General features: G+C 34.9%; 1 protein-coding gene across 1 annotated transcript; it reads left to right on the forward strand.

The window, feature by feature from the left end:
• Positions 1-26,174, forward strand: LOC128209305 (vam6/Vps39-like protein). The gene is made up of 24 exons (XM_052913286.1): positions 1-155; positions 1,431-1,502; positions 2,216-2,283; positions 3,180-3,222; positions 5,303-5,397; positions 6,114-6,224; positions 6,965-7,057; positions 7,444-7,627; positions 8,361-8,599; positions 8,901-9,030; positions 9,354-9,496; positions 10,234-10,362; positions 10,638-10,779; positions 10,994-11,080; positions 11,288-11,361; positions 11,785-11,892; positions 12,615-12,732; positions 13,493-13,621; positions 14,556-14,658; positions 14,968-15,013; positions 17,053-17,205; positions 18,682-18,816; positions 19,552-19,643; positions 23,045-26,174. Exons 1-24 carry the CDS (start codon positions 83-85, stop codon positions 23,151-23,153), a joined length of 2,676 nt encoding a protein of 891 aa, XP_052769246.1. The 5' UTR covers positions 1-82; the 3' UTR covers positions 23,154-26,174.

Consider the following 26,174-nt stretch of genomic DNA (forward strand, 5'->3'; position numbering starts at 1 on the left):
TCGATAAGGCCTATCATGTGAAATGAAAACAATTCAGTTTGATAACTTTTTCTTGTGAAAATATCCAATTTTAGGCTTGAAAATGCATGACGCTTATGAAGCAGGCACGATTTTAGAGAGGCTCCCTTTGAAGATCGAGTCAATTGCCTGTTATGGTGGGTTGACAACATTGCTATTGGTTAGGAAACAGTGGGTGGGGCAATGACAGCTGCAATTTCAGAAACATTTTACTTAACTTATACTTTCCAGCTCATATTTTCTTAAACAAACACTCAGATTGAATTTCTGTGCACTTGCTTATTGACTCTTTAAATAAACTTAATTCCTGATTGACTGTACCGTTCTTTGCAAAGGGTTGCATATCCAAAGTTAGGCGCCAAAGTTGTGTTACCTCTCATGCCATATTTTGGATGAGAACCCGGTCAATAACTCAGAACTGACCATGCTGAAAAATGATGGAGCTGTCATGCCACACAGTCATGCCATTATTCATTCAGAATGCTTCCAAATGAGTACTGCATATTCATAATGTTCCTTCCTTGAGTAGGAATAAAATCCATTGAAAGATTCAAGGGGTTATATTATCCATATATTTTCTTGGAATTTTCTTATGCCATTGTTTAATCATTATAATAGTTGCAGAGGAACAACAACTACACTACTTATATGGTGGAAGTAGCTATACAAGGAGAAAAAAATAAACAGGAAGTGCACAGTGGGATGCTTACTGTATGATTTTTCGAGAAGTTGTATAAGATTCTAAATGACATATATGTATCTTCTAATGGTCATGGATCATCCTGATTGATGATAACAATGTTAGGTTTTAGCTAAAAAGTTGTGGAAAGGTGTTGCACCCTGTCCTTTTTTTTGGAAGCACCATTCTGTCCACATGAAGACTAGCTTTGGAGACCTTCTGCATTCACACAAAATGAAATTATTGAGGCTCTCAATATTTCTCTGGTCTTGATTAAAACTTGTAACATGAATATAACTACATACTAACTTTGCATAGTTGGCAGTTGAACCTTTCTTCATTTAAACACAATTTCAAACATTTATTTTTCATATTTATAATGTTCAAATTCTTCACAGCTGGATATGATTTGTCCTTTTCTTCCTTAGCACCCTGTCCCACTTTTAAAGCACCCTGTCCTTTTAAACCTGTCCTAAATCCTAATGTCATGCATTTTACCTGCTCATGACGATTATTTCTGTGATACACAATGGTTAAAAGAATTGCAGTGTAGACTGTCAAAAAAGTTACATATCACACTACTCAAAATTATTATAAATTAAAATATGGCAGCCAGTCAGCCATGTTGACATCTATGCAGGAGAAAAGGTGTTTCTTTTTAACAAAACATTAAGGTTTCAAGCTGCCTTATGGATCTGTTTGTCGTTCAATAAGTATATTTATGTTTTTGCAGATGAAGTTCTCCTTGTTGGGACAAAAGATGGGCCTCTTCTAAAATACACAGTGAAGAAAATTAGAATAGGAGGTAAAATTTGTTAACTAAATCAATTTTTTTTTCAGAAATTCAATTAATTAAAAAATACATTGTTTTTTTTATTGACACTGATCTCATTTTGTTTTCACTTTGCCGTATTTTGATTTGAGATATCTAATGGCAATAAAAAGATCCTTCAAATCACTTTTGTGTGCTTTACATAATCGTCATTACATGTTAACAAATAATTGTCTCAAGACTCAAAGAGTATTTTGGTATAAGGCTAATTTCAAAAGTTTATTTAAACTCAATATATATTTCGACTCATTCCATTGTAATGAGGCTCTAAAAAATAACAAAAAAATATATATGTACGCTTAGGCATGCAGTGCCTAAATGGAGCTTTGGAGGGTTGTCCGGTTAACACAGTGGTTAGGGCACTCACTTCTCACTAAGGCGACCGGGGTTTGATTCCCGGACTGGGCTCATGTGAGTTAGGTTTGTGGTCACCAAGCCGGACAAGTGGGTTTTCTCTGGGGACCTGCCCCACAAAGCAAGACCACACTCTCGCGCAACATCATGCAAACAAGAGTGACTTAGTATTAGTTATCATAACTTATTCTTTACAATCGTAAAATATATAACGTTTAAACTAAATGGAGCTTTGCCAGTATCATTTAAGGATATACTATACAGGTCAACAATTGATGCATGCTACTACACCTATGTATTGTAATGTTTTTTTTCCTGTCTTAATGTTTCAGCTGATGTCAAATATGAAGTAGCTCTGGAAAAATCGTACAAATCTTTTTCAAAGAAGCCAATTCAACAGGTATTTTAATGCCGCTTAATTGTTTGACTTGATTGTGTTTAATGGACATTTACTGAAGTGCTATGATCTAGGCTTACTGTAAACTTATTTAAATGAGATGCATCTGATACATGGATTCATTTTCATATCTGCTTGAATCTACCCTCAGACTCGCAAGTTTCATTACCATGGTTCCCTCAGAACAAACATACACACATGTAGATTTGTTGGCTAATGAATTGATTAAGAATAATGTGTACTCAGGAAAACAATTGAATATCAGGATGCGCAGCAAAGTGAATCACTGCTGATAATATTGTGTCCTGTTGACATTTGAGATTATCTCAAATAAAAAAACAACATCAAAATAGTGTCCTCTGAATGTTTCTTTGAAGTAAAACCTTTTCCTTTTAAGTTATTTAAATATTAAAAAACAACTTTAATTTTATGCTGTTTCAACAGAGCATGTTCTATCTAGGATATAGACTCTGATGATAACAATTACATTTTTAATATTAATTAAATATTTTCCCTAAAAACTCTAAAGAATTTAAATATCTGAATTTAGTCGCCAAGAACCCTCTTGGCTAGATGTACAAATGTATTTATGTGTCAAAGTAGATAATCATTGATTGTTGCCATTAGTCATACAATGTTTCATCTGATTTGTCCCAAATATGTTTACCAAGTAAACACTGAAACAAGGCAGAAGGATTGTACAAGTCTGAAGAGCAACATCAATATTGATTACATAATACCATTTGAAGGGCTTGGTGCTAGACAGTTGTAACTCAATTAAGAATGTGCTACAACAGGCTTGTGTTAAGCCCTCAATTTATTCATCATTGTTCCGATATTGAATTTGTGTATTGAAATTATCCTTATGCATGATTCAAGTATTGGATATTTTGTTTCAGTTGTGTGCAGTTCCAGAGTTGTTTTTGCTAATCAGTCTGTCAGGTTTGGTATTTATGATAGATTTTAATCATTTGTGAATATACAGGAGATAAAACATAATCCCCCCTCCCTCTGCATAGGTAGACAAAATCCCCAAATATGGAATTCCTCTTTTTTAGCCATTTTTAAAGGTTATATACCATATAAGTTGTGTAAGTTGTTAAATATTTAATTTTATTCAATCAAACAATTTTTAAATGAGTTTAAAAAATATGGGGATTTTGAACGCCTTTGCCAAACTTGATGGGGATTTTTTGTTTAGAAGAATTTTGTCCTTCTCTCTTTCAATATATCACTTCACCCAATTTTGCTCTAAACACACATGTAAAGTAAAACTCATCTTAATGGGGTACAATATAGATCGATACAAACATGTTTTATTTATTTTTTCAAAGCATTATTATGTTTAACATATTTGACTTTAATAACCAAAACAAAAAAGCATATATGCTTTGTGTATAGATAAAAAATATTAATATTATTATTATTATAAATGGGTTTTTCTATTAAAAGCTGTGTGACCAAAAAAGCAAATGCAGGGATTTTTCTGCCTTTTTTGGGAAAAGGACCCTAGACATTTTGGAAAATTTGCGTCGTGCATATGCTGAAATTGGAAAATTTTACAGTTAAAAGAACAAGCTTTTCAGTCTCCTGAGAATGAGGAAATTATTAAATATTAGTTTTTTCCCTTTCAAAAGACCCAAAACAGCTGAAATATCAATCCTTGGGGTGTAAATATCTATTGCAATAAATCATGACAGATAATATTTCATACTGATCTCTAAATGTGATGAAAATGAATGATTTCTGAATTCAAATATCCCCAAAACTTTACATCACATATTCTATGAGGATGTTGAATGATTGGGATTTTTTTCTTAACATCGGGAAAAATATCATATATTTTTGCGTTGGGAATGGGTCTGATAGTCGGAACCTTGGGTATAGTAGAAAAAGCCCTGATATGATTTGTGTACGAAAATATTTTTGCTTTTTTTTAGCTGAGGAATTTGTGGCCACGTTACTATTAATTGAAAGAAACAACATTTATTAAGGCTATTTTCTTATCTGTACACAAATGATATGCTTTTTTTTGTTTTTATCAATAAATTCAAATGATAATGTATTAAAATTTAAAAAAGTTGTTATAAATCAACAACTTTTGTGCGCCTTGAATGGGAAATAATATCTTTCATATAGCTCAGCCTTATCAGTGGGAAGAGAATGAAATATTGTTAGACATGTCAATAGTGTCAAATTAATGTCAGGCATTTCAATATTGTCCGTATTATGTTAAAAAGCTCTTCAATGACACTTAAGTTTCACGAAAAATTAGTGTTTAGTTACGTTTTGATGAATCTTAATTGTATTCAGTTGAATGGACCACAAGTTATACTCCCATTGTGAATATTAATTTATTTTATATGTTACATTTAACTGCATTACACACAGTTTTTAGCTGGTAATCATTTGGTTGGTTGTTCATTAGCATTAACAATGTTAACAACATCATTGTTGTTAACTATATAAGCTTTACTGCTCTGGAAGTTCTGTAGACACACTTGTAATCTGTAGTAATTTTTACAAGTCGAAATACATTTGGTTCGGGTTACCTGACCCTACCTACGGAATAGGTGCCGACCCTACCTTTTTTATAGTCAGTTTGAAAAAAAAAAGAAAAAAAAAATACTTTTCAATATGTAGTTTAAAACCTTAAATGCTTACACTTAAGATAACTTTAACACCATTCCACTATGATGAAAATGACATTCTTATACAATTTACCTAATAAAAAAATATAAAAAAAAGCCTATTTTTGAAAAGGATGTAACCCTAACCAATTTTTTTTTTTTACGCCTTATCATATCATAACTATGTAAAATATTCTTATTTATGAAAATCATAATCCTATAATCCTCACAAATCAATTACAAACTATGTACTGATTATGGACCTATCAATAAAGATTTAAAAATGAAATTAATTTCAGTTAAATTTGACTAAGGATCTAAATTTTCAATACAAGAATGAATAAATATGATTTAAATAAGATTTCATTGTAATTGTGTTTTTATTGTTTCAGACAGTGTCGTGAGTGTGCATGATCTGACGTCCTTTACCCCGATCACAACACTTGCAAAGACTCGCGGAGCCTCCCTGTTTGCTACTCATGTACAGGTAATATCCAATGTCTAGCCTTATTTAAAAATCTCAGAAATTTTGGTACTATTTTTGTTCAAACTAAAATTTCACTACTTTCTTAGGGCTATTCCAGTAAAACATATAACCCACGGAGGAAAGGCAATTCCCAGTATTTAAATAGTATATGGGTGGGTGTCTTTTTGGCTAATTTAGACCCTGAAAGGGTAAATTTGCTTTCTTTAGAGGGGTGGGGGGTGGAATACTTTAAAAATGCCTTCCCCTGGGTGTTATATGTTTAAATGGAATAGCCCTTAACAAAAATGACTGGAGAAATTGCAATATTTCAGTCATATTGCGGAGATTCAGTGAGCTAAATGCATTCAAATTTCAGTATCCTTTTCAGTGAGGAATTCTGTAACTTGTTGTATCAGAAATATTAGTTGTACTTTGATAATTGCTTATTTTACGTTTTTATTTATAAAAAATGATTAGTACAAGAATCATCTGTGTTTTGTTTTGGGTACATGTATTTTTTTTTAGTAATTAATGTACATGTATTTGTCAACTGGTTTAATCAATCAGTGAACAACTGACTTAAAATCACAGAATCTTGCCCTTTTAAGATGAAGCTTAAGTCATCTTTTTACCTGTATTGCAAACCAAAAGAGATGCCCGTCTTTAAGAGTACATTCACCCCTGTGGGCTATCGAAACCATGTCAATAAAATATGATACGCCTGATGTGTTTTTCAGAACCATATATCTATGAGTGGGGACAAGCAGACGACACTTAAGATGTGTGTGGCCAACAGACGGAAAATCCACCTTATGTACTGGAAAAACAGAGATTTCACTGATATGGATGTGAGATCTGATTCTCTTGAATGTACTTTTAAACAATTCACAAATTGATGCTGTTAACCTAGTGAAATATAAAATAATTGCTTGCAGTTTTTCAAGTAATGGAATTTTAAACCATAAGAAACACATTAAAAACAGTTTTAACTTTTATTCTAGTTTTCGTCTTAGAATCAGCTGATTTTGGCATAAATACATTGCATTCAGTCATATAAAAAAGAAAATATCAGCAATCCTATGTCACTGGTTTCCAGACATAAGCACAAAATTTGGCCCATTCCAAGGCATAAAAATGTCAAAATGGTCAATCTGTGAGAATGCAGCTTTAAATTTTTGTATCATAGTCAGACTTGGGAATCAATGGTCAAAATAATCTCTACATCATGTTTTGTTTCTAGACACTTTTCATTTACCGGTATTCTGTATTTAGCATTATTATATCTAATTTTAATGTTTGTTTTACAAGTTGATACAAAATTGCAGAATTTTAAACCTTTCGAACATATCATCTAGCTCAGTGTTGGCAACCCTGGAACTTAATTCCATTAACACTACATTAGTAACAATATGAAGCAGGGCCTAAAAGTGTACTAGGGGTATCCAACAATGCATATAGCTAGAACTCTGATGAACCTAATATATATTATATATTAGGTTCATCAGAGTTCTAGCTATTCTATTATAATAAAGATTGGATAAAAAGGAAATAGTGTTTCTCAATGAAAAGGTTGTGGTTATTTTTGCAGGCAGATCTGAGTGTATATGATATTCCAAGATCGATTGTCTGGTGTAAGGAAAAGCTGTGTGTCGGCTTCAAACGCGACTATTATATACTGAAGGTAAACTTTCAACATTCTAGGTATGTATAACTTTTCAAGTTAGTTAAATCTTAAATGTGGATTTAGGCAAGGCGGTCTAGTAGGATGGGCATCCTCATCCTGCACAATGGATGTTAGGTTTCAGCTCCATTAGTAGTACTTTTCTTGTGACCTTATTAAACAGACATCGGTACTAGTTTGTACCCAATGAAATGAAATAAGTGAGATTCATATCAGCTAATAGCCACCTTCTCAATCATATCTGGATATTGTTTTTCATGCATTGAATTTAGTTTTGGTATCCACATAAAAAAATGGTGGCCACATGAGTGTTTGCATTTAATCTGGGGCAGACTTGTGTGTATTTATATACCTATTTATCAAACGTTCTATTTTGGGCTACACAGGTTGGAACAGGAGATCCGAAGGAGTTATTTCCCTTAGGGAGCAAACAGCCCGAGCCTGTGATATCACCATTCAAAGATGATGGTTTTATTTTGGGTCGAGATGACCAGTCTATTTTTGTTGACAATGATGGTACTCCAACCAAAAAGCATCCTGTGAAGTGGACAGACATTCCTGTTTCCATAGGTATAAAAAACTTGTCTGTTTTTGCTTCATTTTTTTGAGGAATGGTTTTGTCATAGCATTGGTGGCCATAACTCAATAAGTGTTAAAGTGAAGAAGTTCAATGAAACTTGGTACACATGTTGCCAAAGACAATGAGCACATGTACAGCAAGACCTCTCTTGTCGTTATTTATTGTTAATTACACCCAATTTTTGACGGAAAAAATACAGAGGAGCATTGCTGTTACCTTGGCAGAACCCACGTTGATAACTGGTATTTGATGAGGTTGAATTTTAAATTCACACTTTTTTGTGTTTTTGGTTGATAATAAATTCCACAATCTTACACTAGGGCAGGTTAGAAATCTGCAGCCAAGTGTGTACAACTGGTTACATTTTCAGTTTGATTAAAGTTTTAATTGAATGGTCAATATTTATCAGAAAATTAATATCAAAGAATGATATCAATGAAATCTGCAAACTAGCCTAAAGATAACTTGTAGACAATTTAAATTTATACAATTAGTTGCTGTTAAATCCAGGGATAATTTATTGTTAATGCTTCGAATTGGCTTGTTTGGGTTATGACTTGCTACAGTAGTCACTTCAATGCAAATGCTCTTACATGTACTTCTTGGCCTGATGTACTTATATTGCTTACTCTTAAAAAGGAATTTGAAAAATAATTGTATGTATCTGTATTGGAAATATGACTGGTGATGCATGATGTGAACTGTTCTGTTTCTTGTTTTCAGTCCATGAAACGCCATATCTTATAGCCTTGCTTTCAAAAGTGATAGAAGTACGGACAATAGAACCCCATCTGATGATACAAAGCATAAACCTTCAGAATGCTCGCTGCATTTGTCAGGGAAACGGACAGTTGTATGTTGCATCCAGCAATCATGTTTGGAGATTAAGTGCCGTCCCAATTTCAACCCAAATACGTCAACTACTAGGCAATAAGGAGTTTGAATTGGCGCTGCAACTAGCAGTAAGTGCTTTCCTTTATTCATGCATTTTGAAAAAAATATAAGTTAAATTAAGTCATATTTAAATAAGGCAAACGGAATGTCTGTTATGAGCAAGCTGAAGATATGTTTTTAAGGTACAATAATTTATAGTATAGTATGTACAATTAGTAACTGCACCCACAATCTGATTAATTCAAATTTTACATGAGCTTTTCAGGGGTACTGTCAAATTTCTATTACGAGGGTAGCGGATGAAGTTATTGGTTTTCGATGTTTGCGTGAATGAGTACCTCAAGGGTAGAAATTTGATTGCATTTTCAGAACATGACGGATGAACCCGAGAGGGACAAGAAGGTTCGCATTGACCACATCCAGCAGTTGTATGCTGTTAACCTGTTCTGTAAGAAGGAGTTTGAGAAATCTATGAACATATTCGTCAAACTTGATACTGGTAAGATATTAGGATTCTTTTAATAAAATTATATTGTGTGCTAGTAATAATTATGCTCTTGTGTATTAAATGTTACATAAGTTTATACGGATTACAATAGCTCAGAGCTGGACAAATACCTGCTAGATTGCTTGAAGAAGAACAACTTATAAACCCAATTAATATTCACCTCACCTTGAAAGTTTGGATCATTCTGGTGGTATGTAAACCAGTAAGGGGCATTGGTTAGTTGACATTATTCAAGCAAACTTGATACTAATGTTATCAGTATAAAGTGACGAGGATGTCACACAAGGAATATTATAACCATGTTTTTGCTGCAGATCCATCCCATGTGATAGGGTTGTTTCCAAACTTGTTGCCGCCAGACTTCCGCAAAAGCCTGGATTACCCAGAAAAACTGCCGGACCTGCAGGGAGGGGACCTAGAGAAGGGCCTTCTTGCACTCACTGACTACCTCAATGATGTGAGTAACACAGTACCTTAGCTCCTCTTTTTTCAGTACCTCAATGTTGTGATTACCTCAGTTGTGTGAGTATTTATTGACAAATGACTGCTATACCTCTGGGGAGGTGACCTAGAGAAGCATTCCTGGTGCTTACTGAGTACCATAGTGATGTGAGTACCTCAATTATTTTGAGTATTTTATTGACACTAGAAAGCTGGACCTCCAGAAGGGCCTCCTGGTACTTGCCTCAATAATGTGAGTACCTCATTTGTGTGAGTACTACAGTAATGTTGTTTCCTCAATGGTTTTAGTACCTCAGTGATATGAGGACATGTTTAACTCTATGATGTTTTTGAAGGAAAAACAAAACAGGCAAACATTCTGCTTTCAATTTTCTAACTTTTTTACATATTTTAATTAAAAAATCAAAAGATGATTCATATAGTTGCACAACATGTTCTTAATTTTTGGCCTGATTACTATAAGCAGATAATTGCCTGATTGTTCAGAAGATTGTTGTTGTAACAACATGATTGTTAATTTTATAAGGTGAAATTATTGTTGATATGCTCATATATTTTTTAACAGTTGTCGCGAACCTTGTTTTAAATACTGCTGATGAAAAATGTGTCCATGAACGTTTCAGATAAATACAGATTCGAAACATAAAAAAGACGTTGTATTAACTAATCATAGTTCTAAACAATTAGTCCATTCTGTTTCTGTACTTATTGCCCTGTTTTGTTGTTTGACAGAAAAAGCGTATGTTGAACAAGGAGAAGGTAATATCTACAACGGCCATCAAGGAGGGCAACAAGCTGGTCGTCTCCAAGGAGCAGCTCTCACAGATTATAGACACAACACTCATGAAGTGTTACCTGCAGGTTGTAGTTTTCATATTTGTCAAACTTAAAAAAACCTGAATTCTTTGGGTTTTGGTTTAGAGATAAGTTTCTGACACAACACCGGTCAGTCCTTAATTGTTATATTCTGTTCGTATGTGCACATTTTTCCAGATCTAGAATCTGGATGTTTTAAGTCTCGTTATTGTCCCCGAAAGAAGGTTGAGCCAATAAAGCTTACATGAACAATCAACATTGTCAAGAAACATCCTTCACAGGGTTGCACATGTACATTGTGTGGGATATGATATTTTCAGACAAACGATGCACTGGTGGCATCTCTGTTACGCTTGAAGGACAACAAGGTTCATGTGGAGGAGGCCGAGAGGTCGCTGAAGAAAAAGGAAAAATACAGCGAACTGATCATCCTCTATGAAAAGAAAGGTCTCCATGAGAAAGGTAACTTCTGTTTTGTGTTTCATAATTGATCAGTTATTAAACTGATGAGGATTCGATCATGGTAAATAATGAATTCTCAACACAATATATGCATTCATCGATTTCAGCCAATAGATAACGAACCACTGCTACTGTCTTCTCAGAAAATTGTCTCTATCCATCCTGTTGCTTCAAATGTAGTCTATATACATGTAAATTTCTATATTTTTTGCAGCATTAAACACATTGATGAAGCAAGCAACCAGACCCAACTCCTTGTTACATGGCTGTGATAGAACTGTGCAATATTTACAACACCTAGGTATGTTCGTACAATCAGCTTGTATAAATTCATCTAATGTATACTTATATGTAATTTGATGGATATAAATTTAATGAAAATACTTGTTGTTTAGATTTAGATGTACTGTACAGTACATACTTGTGTGTATTTAAGACATGTTGAGTTTCTTTTCTCCGAAGGTTCTTGTTACTTGCATGTAGGTACATCTATTTCTCACTGTTGCAGGTCCTGATCATTTGAAGTTGATATTTGAATATGCTGAGTGGGTGATCAGAGAAAATCCAGAGGAAGGAATAAAGGTAAAATACATTTTTATCCTTTTATTTTACACTGCAACATAAAAAATAGTCATATTTCTATTAAGAGAAGCAGGCCGATCAATTACTTTAGAAGCTTTAGAAGCCCTGGTCCAATTATCACAAAGTTAGAATGTGTATAGGTATACTATCTTGGACAAGTTTGATAACCTGCCATTTAGCTTGAGTTACACACGAGTTATGAGTCTTGATTTGGCAAAAACTATATTTACAGTGTCCACTCTTTTGGCTAATGTACAACCAGTCATCACCAAACTTGGAGTTCTAAAATATTTAGGGCATTATTTGCAACAGGTGGCACTCTTGCTTTAAGTCATTTATTTATGTAATGTGATCTTATGGCATAGAAGACATACATGTTCATGAAATATGATGAATGTTTGAAAGAAAAACTGTTTGTCACAGATTTTCACAGAAGATCTTCCGGAGGTGGAGAATCTTCCTAGGCAGCTGGTGCTTGAGTACCTAGAAAACATTGACCGCAATAACAAGGACCTGGCCATCAAGTATTTGGTAAAACCATCTGGCACCATTTAAACAAACTTGACCCTCAAGATATTCCTTATGAATATAAACATACTATCTTGATTACCTGGAAAACATTGACCACAGTAACAAGGACCTGGCCATCAAGTATTTGGTAAAACCATCTGGCACCATTTAAACAAATTTGACCCTTAAGATATTCCTTATGAATATAAACATACTATCTTGATTACCTGGAAAACATTGACCACAGTAACAAGGACCTCGCCATTAAATATTCGGTAAAACCATCCGGCACCATTTGATTCTCAAGATATTCCTTTTTAATATGACAATAATATCTCAATTATGTATTTGATGCACTACAGAGCATCTATGACAGGCAATTTAACCACTAAACCTTGCTAATGCTAGCTACATAACTTAACCTGAATAGATGCATTTGAGTTTAATCCTCTCTGTTTCATAAGAAGAACCTAGTCCATGAAAGATGATGTAATGTGTTTAAATTTTGCAAAGGTTTAAATATTTGTCTCAAAATGGTCAGGTAACAAATTGAAATGAGAGTCTTATCCATGACAGATTCTGTTATTTATCTAAATGTCACAAAAGTTTAAATATTTGTCTCAAAATGATCTGACAGGTCACAAATTGGCTAAATAACAAAGTTATCGTTGATGGTTAATAGTACATTGCAAAGTGTAACAAATTATAAGTAATCTGTAGTAGCATATGGTAAACCATTTCAGGAACACGTGATCTATATGTGGAATGATAATAGTGAAGGGATGCACAGTCGGTTTGCCCATCTGCTGCGGGAGAAGGTCCAGAGATATATGCCCGAGTACCTTGCCCAACTTCCAGAAGGTAAACGTTTTCCATTTCTTGTTTGTCTTTGGTTTTGAAAATGATTGAAATTAAAATGACTACCACCAACATTTCAAATTACAATTTCTATCAACAGAGCAGTGAAGGATATAAGTGAATTACCACCAGATATATCTATCTGGGGGCTATATAGGAATTGCATTCATCACATGGCATCCAATCATGTACTTTGCAAATCTCAACAATTCTTAAGTCGTATGTAGCTTTTAAAATAATGCACCAACATGAAACTTCATATGAATGTTGATCAGCATAGGCTGTTGTGCACCTGCCATTTTAGCCTCATTTCATTTGGTCTTACAAGAGTAGTGACCCTTGAATTAGTAAAAAAAGGTCTGTGTTGCATGTAGCACCAAATGTATGATGTCTACACTCATGAAACTTCATAGGAATCTTGATCAGCATGGACTGTTGTGCATCTGTTATTTATGTCTAATTTCCTTCGGGCTTACATACGTTATGGCTCTTGGAATAGGAAAAATGGTCTGAAAAGGCATTGTTAAATGCATTGCAATACAATATGATAGTAATGCAAATTCTTACCTTGTTGATTCTAAGAAACAATATTAAACCATTTCTGTGTCTAGGCAGCTCTTCTTTTGGGTATTTATCATGGCAGTTATAGCCCTAGTTCCACTAGCAAAAATATAAAGCATTTGCATAAAAGTGTTTAATAATAGCTGCAACCTTTTGAAATATATCATTCAAATATGAATAAATATTAATTTCTACACTACAGGCCACATGCCGTGCAAGGCTGGGAAGGAGGTAGGAGAGCTTGGGGAATATCGCACCAAATTAATCAACTTCCTGCAGACGTCCACATTCTACAGACCAGAGGAACTGCTTCCAAGATTCAAAATGACTGGTATGCTTCATTGATTTGTGTCCGTTGTAGTGATACTTAATTAAGTTGAAACTGCCCTCAAACACTGCCAATAGTGCAGCTCTTAAACTAACATGCTCCTTCGCCTTTATACTATACACATTTATGTTCATTTATATATATATATATATATATATATATACAGTCGAAACCCGATGGCTTACTATATCACGTGGCTCGATTTACTCATTAGCTCGAGCTGGATGTAAAGGACTGATTTGATTTTACTCATTGTAAGCATTTCTGATTGACAGGTTATTTGCGAGGCTCAAAGTATTTTGGCTGGTCCCTGGGATATCGAGCCAACCGGTTTCAACTGTATATTTAATTATGATGTATTAAAGAGGTATGTTTGGTGGTTACTACATGCAGCTCCATCTGTGGCATTTTCCTATGTTCTCTCAAGTTGGATGCCAGTTCTGAATTCCACTCAAGAAACAGATTCGTGATTTGTATCATAATTTTTCGTATTCATAATTAAGCATGGATACACTTTTTTTTTCTCAGTGAAGTAATATATAGGAGATATTATTATGGCATGACACTTTTCTGACAGCCTGTATAATGTCGGGTTTAAGTGTCAATGCTTGTTTTTGCACCAAACAAGTGTGATACAAATCATCAGAAAAGCGTCCTCCTTTGATTATTATTTCCTGCTGAAAGGCAAAGGGTATACAGCAATGGTAGGCATGTGTGTGTGTGTGTGTGTGTGTGTGTGTGTGTGTGTGTGTGTGTGATCCGCCAATCTTGTCAAGATCATAACTTGAAAAGAGGTATCAATAGTATCAATAGCATGATATATATTTTTCAATACAGCGTACTGCATTTTCACTGTTTAAAATTGAAAAGAAAACTGATAGGCATATGATAAAAGTACATGTTCTCTGTACAGTTGTAATGTTGATGTATGTTTCAGAATATTTTGAGGAACGGGCCATCCTCCTCGGCAGACTTGGGAGACACGAGGTGGCTCTCGGCTTATATGTCATTGTGTTAAAAGATCCAATTCTTGCTGAAGAGTAAGTTTTGTATTTCAAGAATTATGTACCCTCAAACAGTATTTACACATATTGCTATTGCTTTTTGGAAGTATGTTGAGCAAACTAATTAACAGTTTAGGAGGAAAATAGGATATGAGACTTTCGACATAAATTTGAAAGTTGATTATATACAAACTTCATAAATACGTACTGAAGTGTATATGTCCTGAAGCATTTTTCCAGAAAATCCTTATTTTATCATTGTTTATTATGGCACTTAAAGATGTCATGAACTATATTTGTGATATACAAAGGTATAAAGTATGTGTTGCTATGGTTTCTTTACAGGTACTGTAGAACATATTACAAAAAGGGAAAACCAGGAGATAAAGATGTGAGTGAAGTATTTTCTCCGTGTTCTTTACAAAACATAAATAGATTTTCTTTGATTGAAGAAATGTAAAAAAATTAACATGTCGGTTTTTTTTCTTTTATAAAAGTTCAAGGTTTTTGCCTGATCATAGTCTATCAAATTGGCTGAGTTCATTTTGTGCTGTTTAAAAAGACTAGACACCAGATGATACAATTGCAAGAAAAAAAGAAAATGGTCAAAAACTTATATAAAATTGATATTGTTGTGTACAACACATGTATCTTTTCCGTTTTTTGTGTATTCAAATTCAATTTTATTTGGTTTGTCTACTACTTTAATCCCAGTTTCTTATGCCCCCCTTCGAAGAAGAGGGGACTTTTAGGACTCATCAGGTCAAGGTCAAGGTCACAGTGACGTAATGGTAAAATAATTTAAAAGCTTGTCCGAGTGAGTCAACAAACTTGATATGGAATTTGGGCCTGACCAGAAGATTACCCCTATCGTTTTGTGGGGTCATCGGGCCAAAGGTCAAGGTCACAGTGACCTTGAATGAGAAAAGGGCCGAGTGATAACTCGACAATGCCTGCACCAATGGTCCTCAAACTTGACTTGGAGGTTGGGCCTGACCAGTAAATGATCAGTGGGCCAAAGGTCAAGGTCACAGTGACCTTGAATGATAAAAGGTTGTCTGAGTGATAACTCAACAATGCCTTCACCCATGGCCCTCAAACTTGACTTGGAGGTTAGGCCTGCCCAGTAGATGACCCCTATTGATTTAAGGGGTCATTGGGCTAAAGGTCAATGTCACAGTGACCTTGAAAGCAAACTTGACAATTCCTGGACCTATGGTCATCAAACAGACATGATGGTTGGGCTTGACCAGTAGATGACCTCTATTGACTTTGGGGTCATCAGGCCAAGGTCAAGGTCACAGTAACCTAATGCAAAAAATTTAACAAATCTTCACCCAGTGATATCTCAACAATGCCTGAATTGACATGGAAGTTGGGCCAGTAGATGACCCTTATTGATTTTACGAGTCATCGGGTCAAAGGTCACAGTGACCTTGAATGCGAAAATGTTGTTTCAGTGATAACTTGACAATGCCTGCACCCATGGCCCTCAAACTTGACTTGGGGTTGTGTCTGACCTGTAGATGACCCCTTATGATTTTAGGGGTTATCGGGTCAAAAGTCAACGTCACAGTGACCTTGAACCAAAAAAGCTTGTCTGTGTGATAACTTGACAATGCCTGCACCCATGGCTCTCAAACTTGACAGTTTGGTTTTTGGTGACCAGCTGATGACTCCTATGAATGTTGAGGTCATAGAGTCAAAGGTCATGGTCATCACACACCCTATCCTCACACTTTGACTGGTCATAATCTTTAAACTACCTCAACGGCATCCAATGTCAGTGACAAATCAGCTGTCAGTTTAGTCCATGCATATTTCATTCAATTGTCCATATACTCCTGATAACATGGCGCTCGGGGCGGGGGGGGGGGGGCATGGGGGGTGCATTATGTCTGACAAACATCTCTTGTTTAAAAATAGCCTTGGATATGTATTTGTACTTATCATGTGAAGTTCACATGCTAAATATACACACTATTAACTGGAAAACCATTATGCAGTTTTTTAAACTCCGCTAAGGCAGAGACAAATAACATTTAAATTAATAAAATGAGGTATGATTGGCCTCATACTAGCTCGTATTGACAATTCTGGGCTTGTTTTGTGGAAATAATGTATTTGCCGATATTGAGACAATATGGTATCTCATGTCAGAAATATTTTATGTCCTATTTTTTTACATTTTAAGTAGTTTTCTTCAAGCAAGCACGTTATATGAATTTGATAAGATGAAAAGATAATAACATAACCTTTTGATGCCAAAAATATGGTCTTTTTAATTTTTTTATTCAAATTTTATTAATATTTGTATTGAAATATGTACGTTGTAATTTTGAACCTTTTCATGAAATGAAATATTTTAAAAGCGAGCAACAAAGTGTACCAAAATAATTGAAATCCTGACTCTTTAATTTTCCCTTTCAGGTATACTACTACCTGTTGAAGGTGTACCTCGAACCCCCAGACCACTCGGTGCTGGGCCTGCCCGCCTTCAAGGATGGGCAGAAACCAAAACCTAACATAGAGGAGGCTTTACGAATAATGGAGGAACATGCTGGATGTATTGATACCACAAGGGTACGCATGAAATAGAGGGTTTTATGATTATGTTGTTCAGAAACCATACTCATTAAGTATTTGGTCCATTTCCAACACTACTGTATAATGAAGAAGCTCACCTCAGTGAGTGAGGTACATCCACTGTATAGTGGCAAATGTCCTTGAAGCTGACTCCTGTGAGGAGGAAGCGGCCCTGGATGGTGACAACTTTGTACTCCCATACTTATACTTCCACCTTCATCATAATTACCAAAGATTTTTACTTTGATTGAATAACAGGCTTGAATATGGCAAAAAATAGCAGATAAAGCAATCTATATTTCTAAAGAGAAATCTCTGAGGTTGGTTTTATTGTGTCGCCTGAAAAGATGACATATAGGGGTTACTTTTGTCGGCGGCAGCGGCGTCGGTGGCGGTGACGGCGTCCACGTCCCATTTTCGCTTGTCCGGGGTATATCTCCTAAACTATTAGTGGTATCAACTTGAAACTTCATATGTAGATAGATTTCATGGAGGGCAAGTGCAGTGCACAATAACAGTAACTCTTGCTTTCTTAGTTTTAAAGTTATTGCCCTTTGTTAATTTTCATGCTTAAAGTTTTGTCCGGGGCATATCTTGAAGAATATAAGAGGTATCAACTTGAATCTTCATAGCTAGATAGATCTCATTGAGGGCAAGTGCAGTGCACAAGAACCGTAACTCTTGCTGCCATATTTTTAGTTATTGCCCTTTGTTAATTTTCATGCTTAAAGTTTTGTCCGGGGCATATCTTGAAGAATATAAGAGGTATCAACTTGAAACTTCATAGCTAGATAGATCTCATTGAGTGCAAGTGCAGTGCACAAGAACCGTTACTCTTGCTGCCATATTTTTAGAGTTATTGCCCTTTGTTAATTTTCTTGCTTAGGTTTTGTCTGTGGCATATCTCGTAAACTATCAAATGCCACCTACACTTGAAAGTTAAATGGCAACATCATTGTCTATAAATGAATAAAATGCCAATCTAACAGCTATAATGTCGACAGTAAATAATTCGTCCGGCGACACATCCGACTCGCGGAGTTCTAGTTTGAATAAATCAACTCTCAATTCATCAATTATTTTCATTAGTAATGGTTGAAATACAGCTAATCCTTAAGACTGTTCTCATTCCTTGTAACGATAGGGATTTTTCACTTTAAATACTTGTACTTGAAATAACACTTTCCTTTTCATTGTTGTGCATTGAAATATTAAAGCTGCACTCTCACAAATTGACCATTTTGACAGCTTTTTTATTTTTTGTTAAAGGCATATGGACTTGGATACAATATATTTTTCTTTAATAAAAGGTTACCGGTTATTATCAAGTAGATAATCATAATCTGATCCAAGCTTCATATCAGTTGTAACCAGCTTTCACAGATGTTGCCACGGCAGCTAACAAAGTCCTATGTTTCTGTTCTTATGTGCACAGAAGTTAGTATTATTCATAATCTGATGTGTATCTGCCAGGCCCTTGAGTTGCTGCCGGCAGACACAAGGATTGTGGACATTCTTACATTCCTGGAGAACGTACTCGAGCTAAAGGCCGCCACCAAAAACAAAAACAGGGTGCTTCGGAACATGCTCTTCTCTGAGAGTTTACATGTAAGTCAGGGCCCATTATTATCTAACATCCTGACTCGGACTGAGATAAAAACAAATTTGATAATGTTACAAATTATCTTGAATATAATTATGTTTGGCACAATATGTATGCATGATTGCAATACATATATTATTTTGAACATGTGCAGCAATTTTTTATTTTACCAATACTGCTCTTCAAATAGCTATGATTATAAGATTGAAAGGTGTCCAGTATTGAGTCTCAAACTGGCACTCTAGACATTAGTGCATGTAGGCACCAGAGCTCGCAAGGCAGCAAAATGTCAGTGGGTCTAGAAAAGAATTTGCCTTTATAAGCTGAAAAAATTTGTAATCTTAAGTTTTCTGTCTAATCAATTGTGAACTTAGGTACTTAGTGCCTTATTAAATTACGATTGCTTGTGAGAGTATAAAAGAGTTATTGCTGTGATTTTTGTTGGCAATGGTATTAAACAACAGTTACATTTTGGCATAATAGATACAGATCACCATATAAACATGTGTATATAACTTGGAAATGGTCAATTTATATGCGTTTGTAGTTTGTACACATACATGATTGGTATTAAATGCAATAACTAACTTAAGTTTAATATTCATTGTTTTGAGTATAATTTCTTCTAGATATACTTTAGAGACTGTTTTGTAGTACAAGCAATATATTTATGATGATAATTCAGCCATACATATTTTCAAGGCTGCATTGTTGCTTAATTTTGCCATTTTCCTTGATAGGTTCACGAGCAGCGGATGTTTTATGAGAAAGAGAAGGTTGTTATAACAGATCTCAAAAGCTGTATGGTGTGCAAGAAACGCATTGGAAACAGGTACAAACAGCTTGTTTTTACTGATCTCAAAGCAGTATGGTGGGCAAGACACATTGGAAACAGGTACAAACAGCTTGTTTTTACTGATCTCAAAAGCAGTATGGTGGGCAAGAAACACATTGGAAACAGGTACAAACAGCTTGTTATTACTGATCTCAAAAGCAATATGGTGGGCAAGAAACACACTGTAGACAGGTACAAACAGCTTGTTATTACTGATCTCAAAACCAGTATGGTGGGCAAGAAACACATTGGAAACAGGTACAAACAGCTTGTTTTTACTGATCTCAAAGCAGTATGGTGGGCAAGACACATTGGAAACAGGTACAAACAGCTTGTTATTACTGATCTCAAAAGCAGTATGGTGGGCAAGAAACACATTGGAAACAGGTACAAACAGCTTGTTATTACTGATCTCAAAACCAGTAAGGTGGGCAAGAAACCCATTGGAAACAGGTACAAACAGCTTGTTATTACTGATCTCAAAAGCAATATGGTGGGCAAGAAACGCATTGGAAACAGGTACAAACAGCTTGTTTTTACTGATCTCAAAGCAGTATGGTGGGCAAGACACATTGGAAACAGGTACAAACAGCTTGTTATTACTGATCTCAAAAGCAGTATGGTGGGCAAGAAACCCATTGGAAACAGGTACAAACAGCTTGTTATTACTGATCTCAAAAGCAATATGGTGGGCAAGAAACACATTGGAAACAGGTACAAACAGCTTGTTATTACTGATCTCAAAAGCAGTATGGTGGGCAAGAAACGCATTGGAAACAGGTACAAACAGCTTGTTATTACTGATCTCAAAAGCAATATGGTGGGCAAGAAACGCATTGGAAACAGGTACAAACAGCTTGTTTTTACTGATCTCAAAGCAGTATGGTGGGCAAGAAACGCATTGGAAACAGGTACAAACAGCTTGTTATTACTGATCTCAAAACCAGTATGGTGGGCAAGAAACACACTGTAGACAGGTACAAACAGCTGGTTATTATTGATCTCAAAAGCAGTATGGTGGGCAAGAAACCCATTGGAAACAGGTACAAACAGCTTGTTTTTACTGATCTCAAAACCAGTAAGGTGGGCAAGACACATTGGAAACAGGTACAAACAGCTTGTTATTACTGATCTCAAAACCAGTATGGTGGGCAAGACACACATTGGAAACAGGTACAAACAGCTTGTTATTACTGATCTCAAAACCAGTATGGTGGGCAAGAAACACATTGGAAACAGGTACAAACAGCTTGTTATTACTGATCTCAAAACCAGTATGGTGGGCAAGAAACACATTGGAAACAGGTACAAACAGCTTGTTATTACTGATCTCAAAACCAGTATGGTGGGCAAGAAACACATTGGAAACAGGTACAAACAGCTTGTTATTACTGATCTCAAAGCAGTATGGTGGGCAAGAAACACATTGGAAACAGGTACAAACAGCTTGTTATTACTGATCTCAAAAGCAGTATGGTGGGCAAGAAACCCATTGGAAACAGGTACAAACAGCTTGTTATTACTGATCTCAAAGCAGTATGGTGGGCAAGAAACGCATTGGAAACAGGTACAAACAGCTTGTTATTACTGATCTCAAAGCAGTATGGTGGGCAAGAAACACATTGGAAACAGGTACAAACAGCTTGTTATTACTGATCTCAAAGCTGTATGGTGGGCAAGACACATTGGAAACAGGTACAAACAGCTTGTTATTACTGATCTCAAAACCAGTATGGTGGGCAAGAAACACATTGGAAACAGGTACAAACAGCTTGTTATTACTGATCTCAAAGCAGTATGGTGGGCAAGAAACACATTGGAAACAGGTACAAACAGCTTGTTATTACTGATCTCAAAACCAGTAAGGTGGGCAAGAAACACATTGGAAACAGGTACAAACAGCTTGTTATTACTGATCTCAAAGCAGTATGGTGGGCAAGAAACACATTGGAAACAGGTACAAACAGCTTGTTATTACTGATCTCAAAACCAGTAAGGTGGGCAAGAAACCCATTGGAAACAGGTACAAACAGCTTGTTATTACTGATCTCAAAAGCAATATGGTGGGCAAGAAACGCATTGGAAACAGGTACAAACAGCTTGTTATTACTGATCTCAAAACCAGTATGGTGGGCAAGAAACACACTGTAGACAGGTACAAACAGCTGGTTATTATTGATCTCAAAAGCAGTATGGTGGGCAAGAAACCCATTGGAAACAGGTACAAACAGCTTGTTTTTACTGATCTCAAAGCAGTATGGTGGGCAAGACACATTGGAAACAGGTACAAACAGCTTGTTATTACTGATCTCAAAAGCAGTATGGTGGGCAAGAAACCCATTGGAAACAGGTACAAACAGCTTGTTTTTACTGATCTCAAAGCAGTATGGTGGGCAAGACACATTGGAAACAGGTACAAACAGCTTGTTATTACTGATCTCAAAACCAGTATGGTGGGCAAGAAACACATTGGAAACAGGTACAAACAGCTTGTTATTACTGATCTCAAAGCAGTATGGTGGGCAAGAAACACATTGGAAACAGGTACAAACAGCTTGTTATTACTGATCTCAAAACCAGTATGGTGGGCAAGAAACACATTGGAAACAGGTACAAACAGCTTGTTATTACTGATCTCAAAGCAGTATGGTGGGCAAGAAACACATTGGAAACAGGTACAAACAGCTTGTTATTACTGATCTCAAAACCAGTATGGTGGGCAAGAAACACATTGGAAACAGGTACAAACAGCTTGTTATTACTGATCTCAAAGCAGTATGGTGGGCAAGAAACACATTGGAAACAGGTACAAACAGCTTGTTATTACTGATCTCAAAGCAGTATGGTGGGCAAAAAACACACTGTAGACAGGTACAACCAGTTTGTTATTACAAATCTCAAAGCTGTTTGGTGGGCAAGAAACACACTGTAGACAGGTTCAACCAGCTTGTTATTACTAATCTCAAAGCTGTTTGGTGGGAAAGAAACACACTGAAGACAGGTTCAACCAGCTTGTTATTACTAATCTCAAAGCTGTTTGGTGGGCAAGAAACACACTGTAAACAGTAAAAACTTTCTCAGAAATGTTCCTTAGGTGGTCCTCTTCCAGATTTCTTCAAGAAAAGTGGTTCCATGCAGAGCCAAGGCAAACAAAAGTAAAAACTTTGAAGATCTTCTTCTCAGAAACCTCTGTCCAGAGTTCAAAATAAATTCACAAATATATGTTCCTTAGGTGGCCCTGTATCAAATTCCTTCACCTCATGTTGTTTTGTATTAAATATGGCCACTAAGTCAAATCATACTACACTACCCTTTCAATAACTTGTTTGTGTTATACATTTAAGGCAGAAATTCTATGATGTGAAACAAATATTTATAATGTTGTTTATCCATTTCAGTTTCTTTGCACGCTACCCCAATGGTGTGATAGTCCATTATGGGTGCTGTAAGGACCCAAAAGTTCCTCCTGGAGAAGCTGTTTTAGACATTCCAACTTCCATGAAATGAGCTACTCTCCATTTTTTTTATGTGCAATGGAATATAACTTTAATGTTTTATATTGTGTTCAGAATTGATCAGAGTGAAGAGAATAGAATTCGAATGAGACATGGCCGGCTTTATTATTCATTTAAGAGAAGTTTTTAAATAAACCAGGAGAGCAATATTCTTCTTGGATGATAGTTAAAGTGCTAATTACATAAAGACGCTGCTTTGTAAAAGGAATATTTTTCCAAGCTTTTCATGTATGACCTCATGTCAAAAGTAATTACGTGTCTACTATATCAAAATATTTAATGATGTTATTTGATGATGGCGAGGTCTTTTCTGATGTTCATGGCGCACAATAAAGGTTGATGCCAAAAATTGACTTTTATATATTAATGTATAATCATGTTTCACTCATTTGACTTAAATGAAAAAATAAACCTGATTTATGTACAGATGAAAGATATTAGCCTTTATCAATGTTTTTTTTTTTTAATTAAAGCTGCACTCTCACATTTCAACCGTTTCGACAGCTTTTTTTAAATTTTTTGTCACGGACTGAGCCCATTTTTGCGTGAATGTCTAGATACCAGTCATATAAGACTGATGACAAAAGATCAGATCACAGTTTTCATATTTACATTCAAAAAATGATGTTGTATGCCAACATCTAATTTTTCTTAGAGCATGAGTAGGTATCGCTATTGGCCATAAAAAAAAACAGATTTTCGAATGTAAATATGAAAAGTGTGATCTGATCTTTTGCCGGCCCTCTTATATCACTGTTTATATACATTTACGCGAGAATTGGCTTATTCTAAATGGTCAATCTGTGAGAGGTGCAGCTTTAATAGCGATATGGTCAGAAATTCCTCAGTTAAAAAAGAGCCAAATTTTCGTTTATATTTTTTTACTATACCTAAATCATATGCATTTTATGTATTGATTAGTTTAATTGTGTGTCTTTAATAGTGCTTTTAACATATCAGCATTAATAAAAATACTTGTGTTTTCAGTATATAAATACTGTAAGGATTTCATGTAAGCCCACAAGTGCACTTTGTGCTCTGGTTAAATGATTTATTAAAATCATTATTACGTCTGTTGTCTGTTTTGCATCTTGTGCTAGGAATGTATTTTCTTACACCCTTGAGCTTTCAGTTTGGTCCGAATTAAACTTAGTGTAAGAAAAAAATGGATAGTAGATCAAACGAAAGGAAAATGACATCACACTTAAGTAAATATGTTTTTCTGTAATATACATTTGAAATAAAACAAGGACTGAAACAATTGTCTTTAAAGCAAGTTTAAATTCAATTTCGAGCAGATGCCATGTATAGTAAAAATAAGATCAAATGTTTAAAAACAACAACACTGAAACATAAATGGAATGATAAGAAAGGAAAATCTTGTCAGTCTATTTGACTGTTGACTTATTATATGTAATCAGGTGTTATTAAAGTCGCGTGAGCAAAAAAAGTTTATCATGGCCCTCTTGTTCCTTATGCCATTGTCAGCGCTTACATTGTCACTTTTTTCGTTTTCAGGAATAATATTTTGATATTAGACATGTTTTGTTAGTTCAATATAAAACATAAGAACTTTTTTAATATAGAAGTTTGTACTTTATTGTTAAATCAATTCAAATGTTGAATGATTTTTTCTTTTTTAAACTTTCTTTCATCATTCTTTTCAAACTTTTGTTGTATAGATGCTTAATTCAGATTTGTTTAAGAATATCTTATAGCGTATTTATAGTGATGTGTTTTGAAATGATCAAAATACAATTTATGTATGATATTGTGATATTGTGTTTGACATATGAAGCATTCTTTGTGCCAAAGCATTTAGCCTCAAAAGTTCAGGAAAATAGTTATTTATTCATGGTCCGGCAAACAAACAAAAGGGTAGTGCAGAAGCACACTTGATTAAATCCGTTATAAATGGTCTAGTGTTTGGTAGACTCTGGCTATAGATAAATGCACATTATATTGGGTGATAGTCTTGGAGATGTCGCAACATAAATTTAAAAAAAAATCTCAAACTATTTTAATGAAACTTGATACACTGGTTTCCAGTCACACTACAAAATTGTGCAGCAAGGCCATTAAATCTGGCTGTAATAGTTTTATAACCCTGTTTGACTGGGGGTGTCGTTGTTTGTTCCACAGTGTTCTTGTTACAAATTATAACAGATCAAATTTAAAGCTAAATCCTGCTATGCTTCTTTTTGTAAATTTTAACCAACAAGAAAACTTTAGGATTTCTTTTCATAAATGTCCACTTTTATTATTTTTACCTTTTCGGTGTATATGCTTTTCTGTTCAAAGTATATTTTTTAATCTTTAGTGAATACAATGATCTTTTTGGTCACAAAATGTGTAGATAAGTTCAGGTGTAATATTAATAATCTAGGTATCTAATTAATTTTGAGGTAAACTTAAATGGTCTCAATAGATTTACTGATGGCATACATGCATTTCACCATAAGTTGAATGGGTGTATTAATATTGGGTTTCGTGTACAAAATAAAGAATAATTTCTGGGATTATTTAAATTATGTGTTACCTCGGTGTTATGCCTTCTTCAACAAGCAGTGAGGGGAGTTTAGGCTGTAGAGAAAAGAACACATTTAATGTGCCATTACCCACAACCTCGAACACTAGAATAAGTATGAACGTATGTAATTCATTCATTTGATTTCCATTTGGTGTAGTATGCTTATTCTAATGTCCTTGTTGTTATTGGTGCTGTTTTGTGTATGGAATGACTTGCATTATTTGTCAGTATTGTTGCACAGGTATACGATGTACAAACATGCCTTATTGTACACACATAATTAAGATGTGTATTTTAAGTTGGTGCATACACTTTCCAACGCCTTATTTTGCCTTTTTTATTTATATTTAAGCAACCTTTAATTGTATCATTACAATTGTTTTATCTGTATCTATTGTAGTTTATAAACATGTATAATTAGTGTGTATGTTTATAAACAGTTGAATTTGATAAACAACAGATAATTAATAAAAATAAAATCTG

This window comes from Mya arenaria, chromosome 11 (assembly GCF_026914265.1).
Source record: "Mya arenaria isolate MELC-2E11 chromosome 11, ASM2691426v1".
Taxonomy (NCBI): domain Eukaryota; kingdom Metazoa; phylum Mollusca; class Bivalvia; order Myida; family Myidae; genus Mya; species Mya arenaria.

Bases quoted from the DNA above. Each gene is read 5' to 3' on its own strand.
- LOC128209305 (XM_052913286.1), top strand. From the start codon at position 83: ATGCATGACGCTTATGAAGCAGGCACGATTTTAGAGAGGCTCCCTTTG. The intron at 6,225-6,964 runs GTGAGATCTGAT...TTATTTTTGCAG, and splicing joins GAGATTTCACTGATATGGAT to GCAGATCTGAGTGTATATGA. The intron at 15,014-17,052 runs GTGAGTGAAGTA...TTTCCCTTTCAG, and splicing joins GAAAACCAGGAGATAAAGAT to GTATACTACTACCTGTTGAA.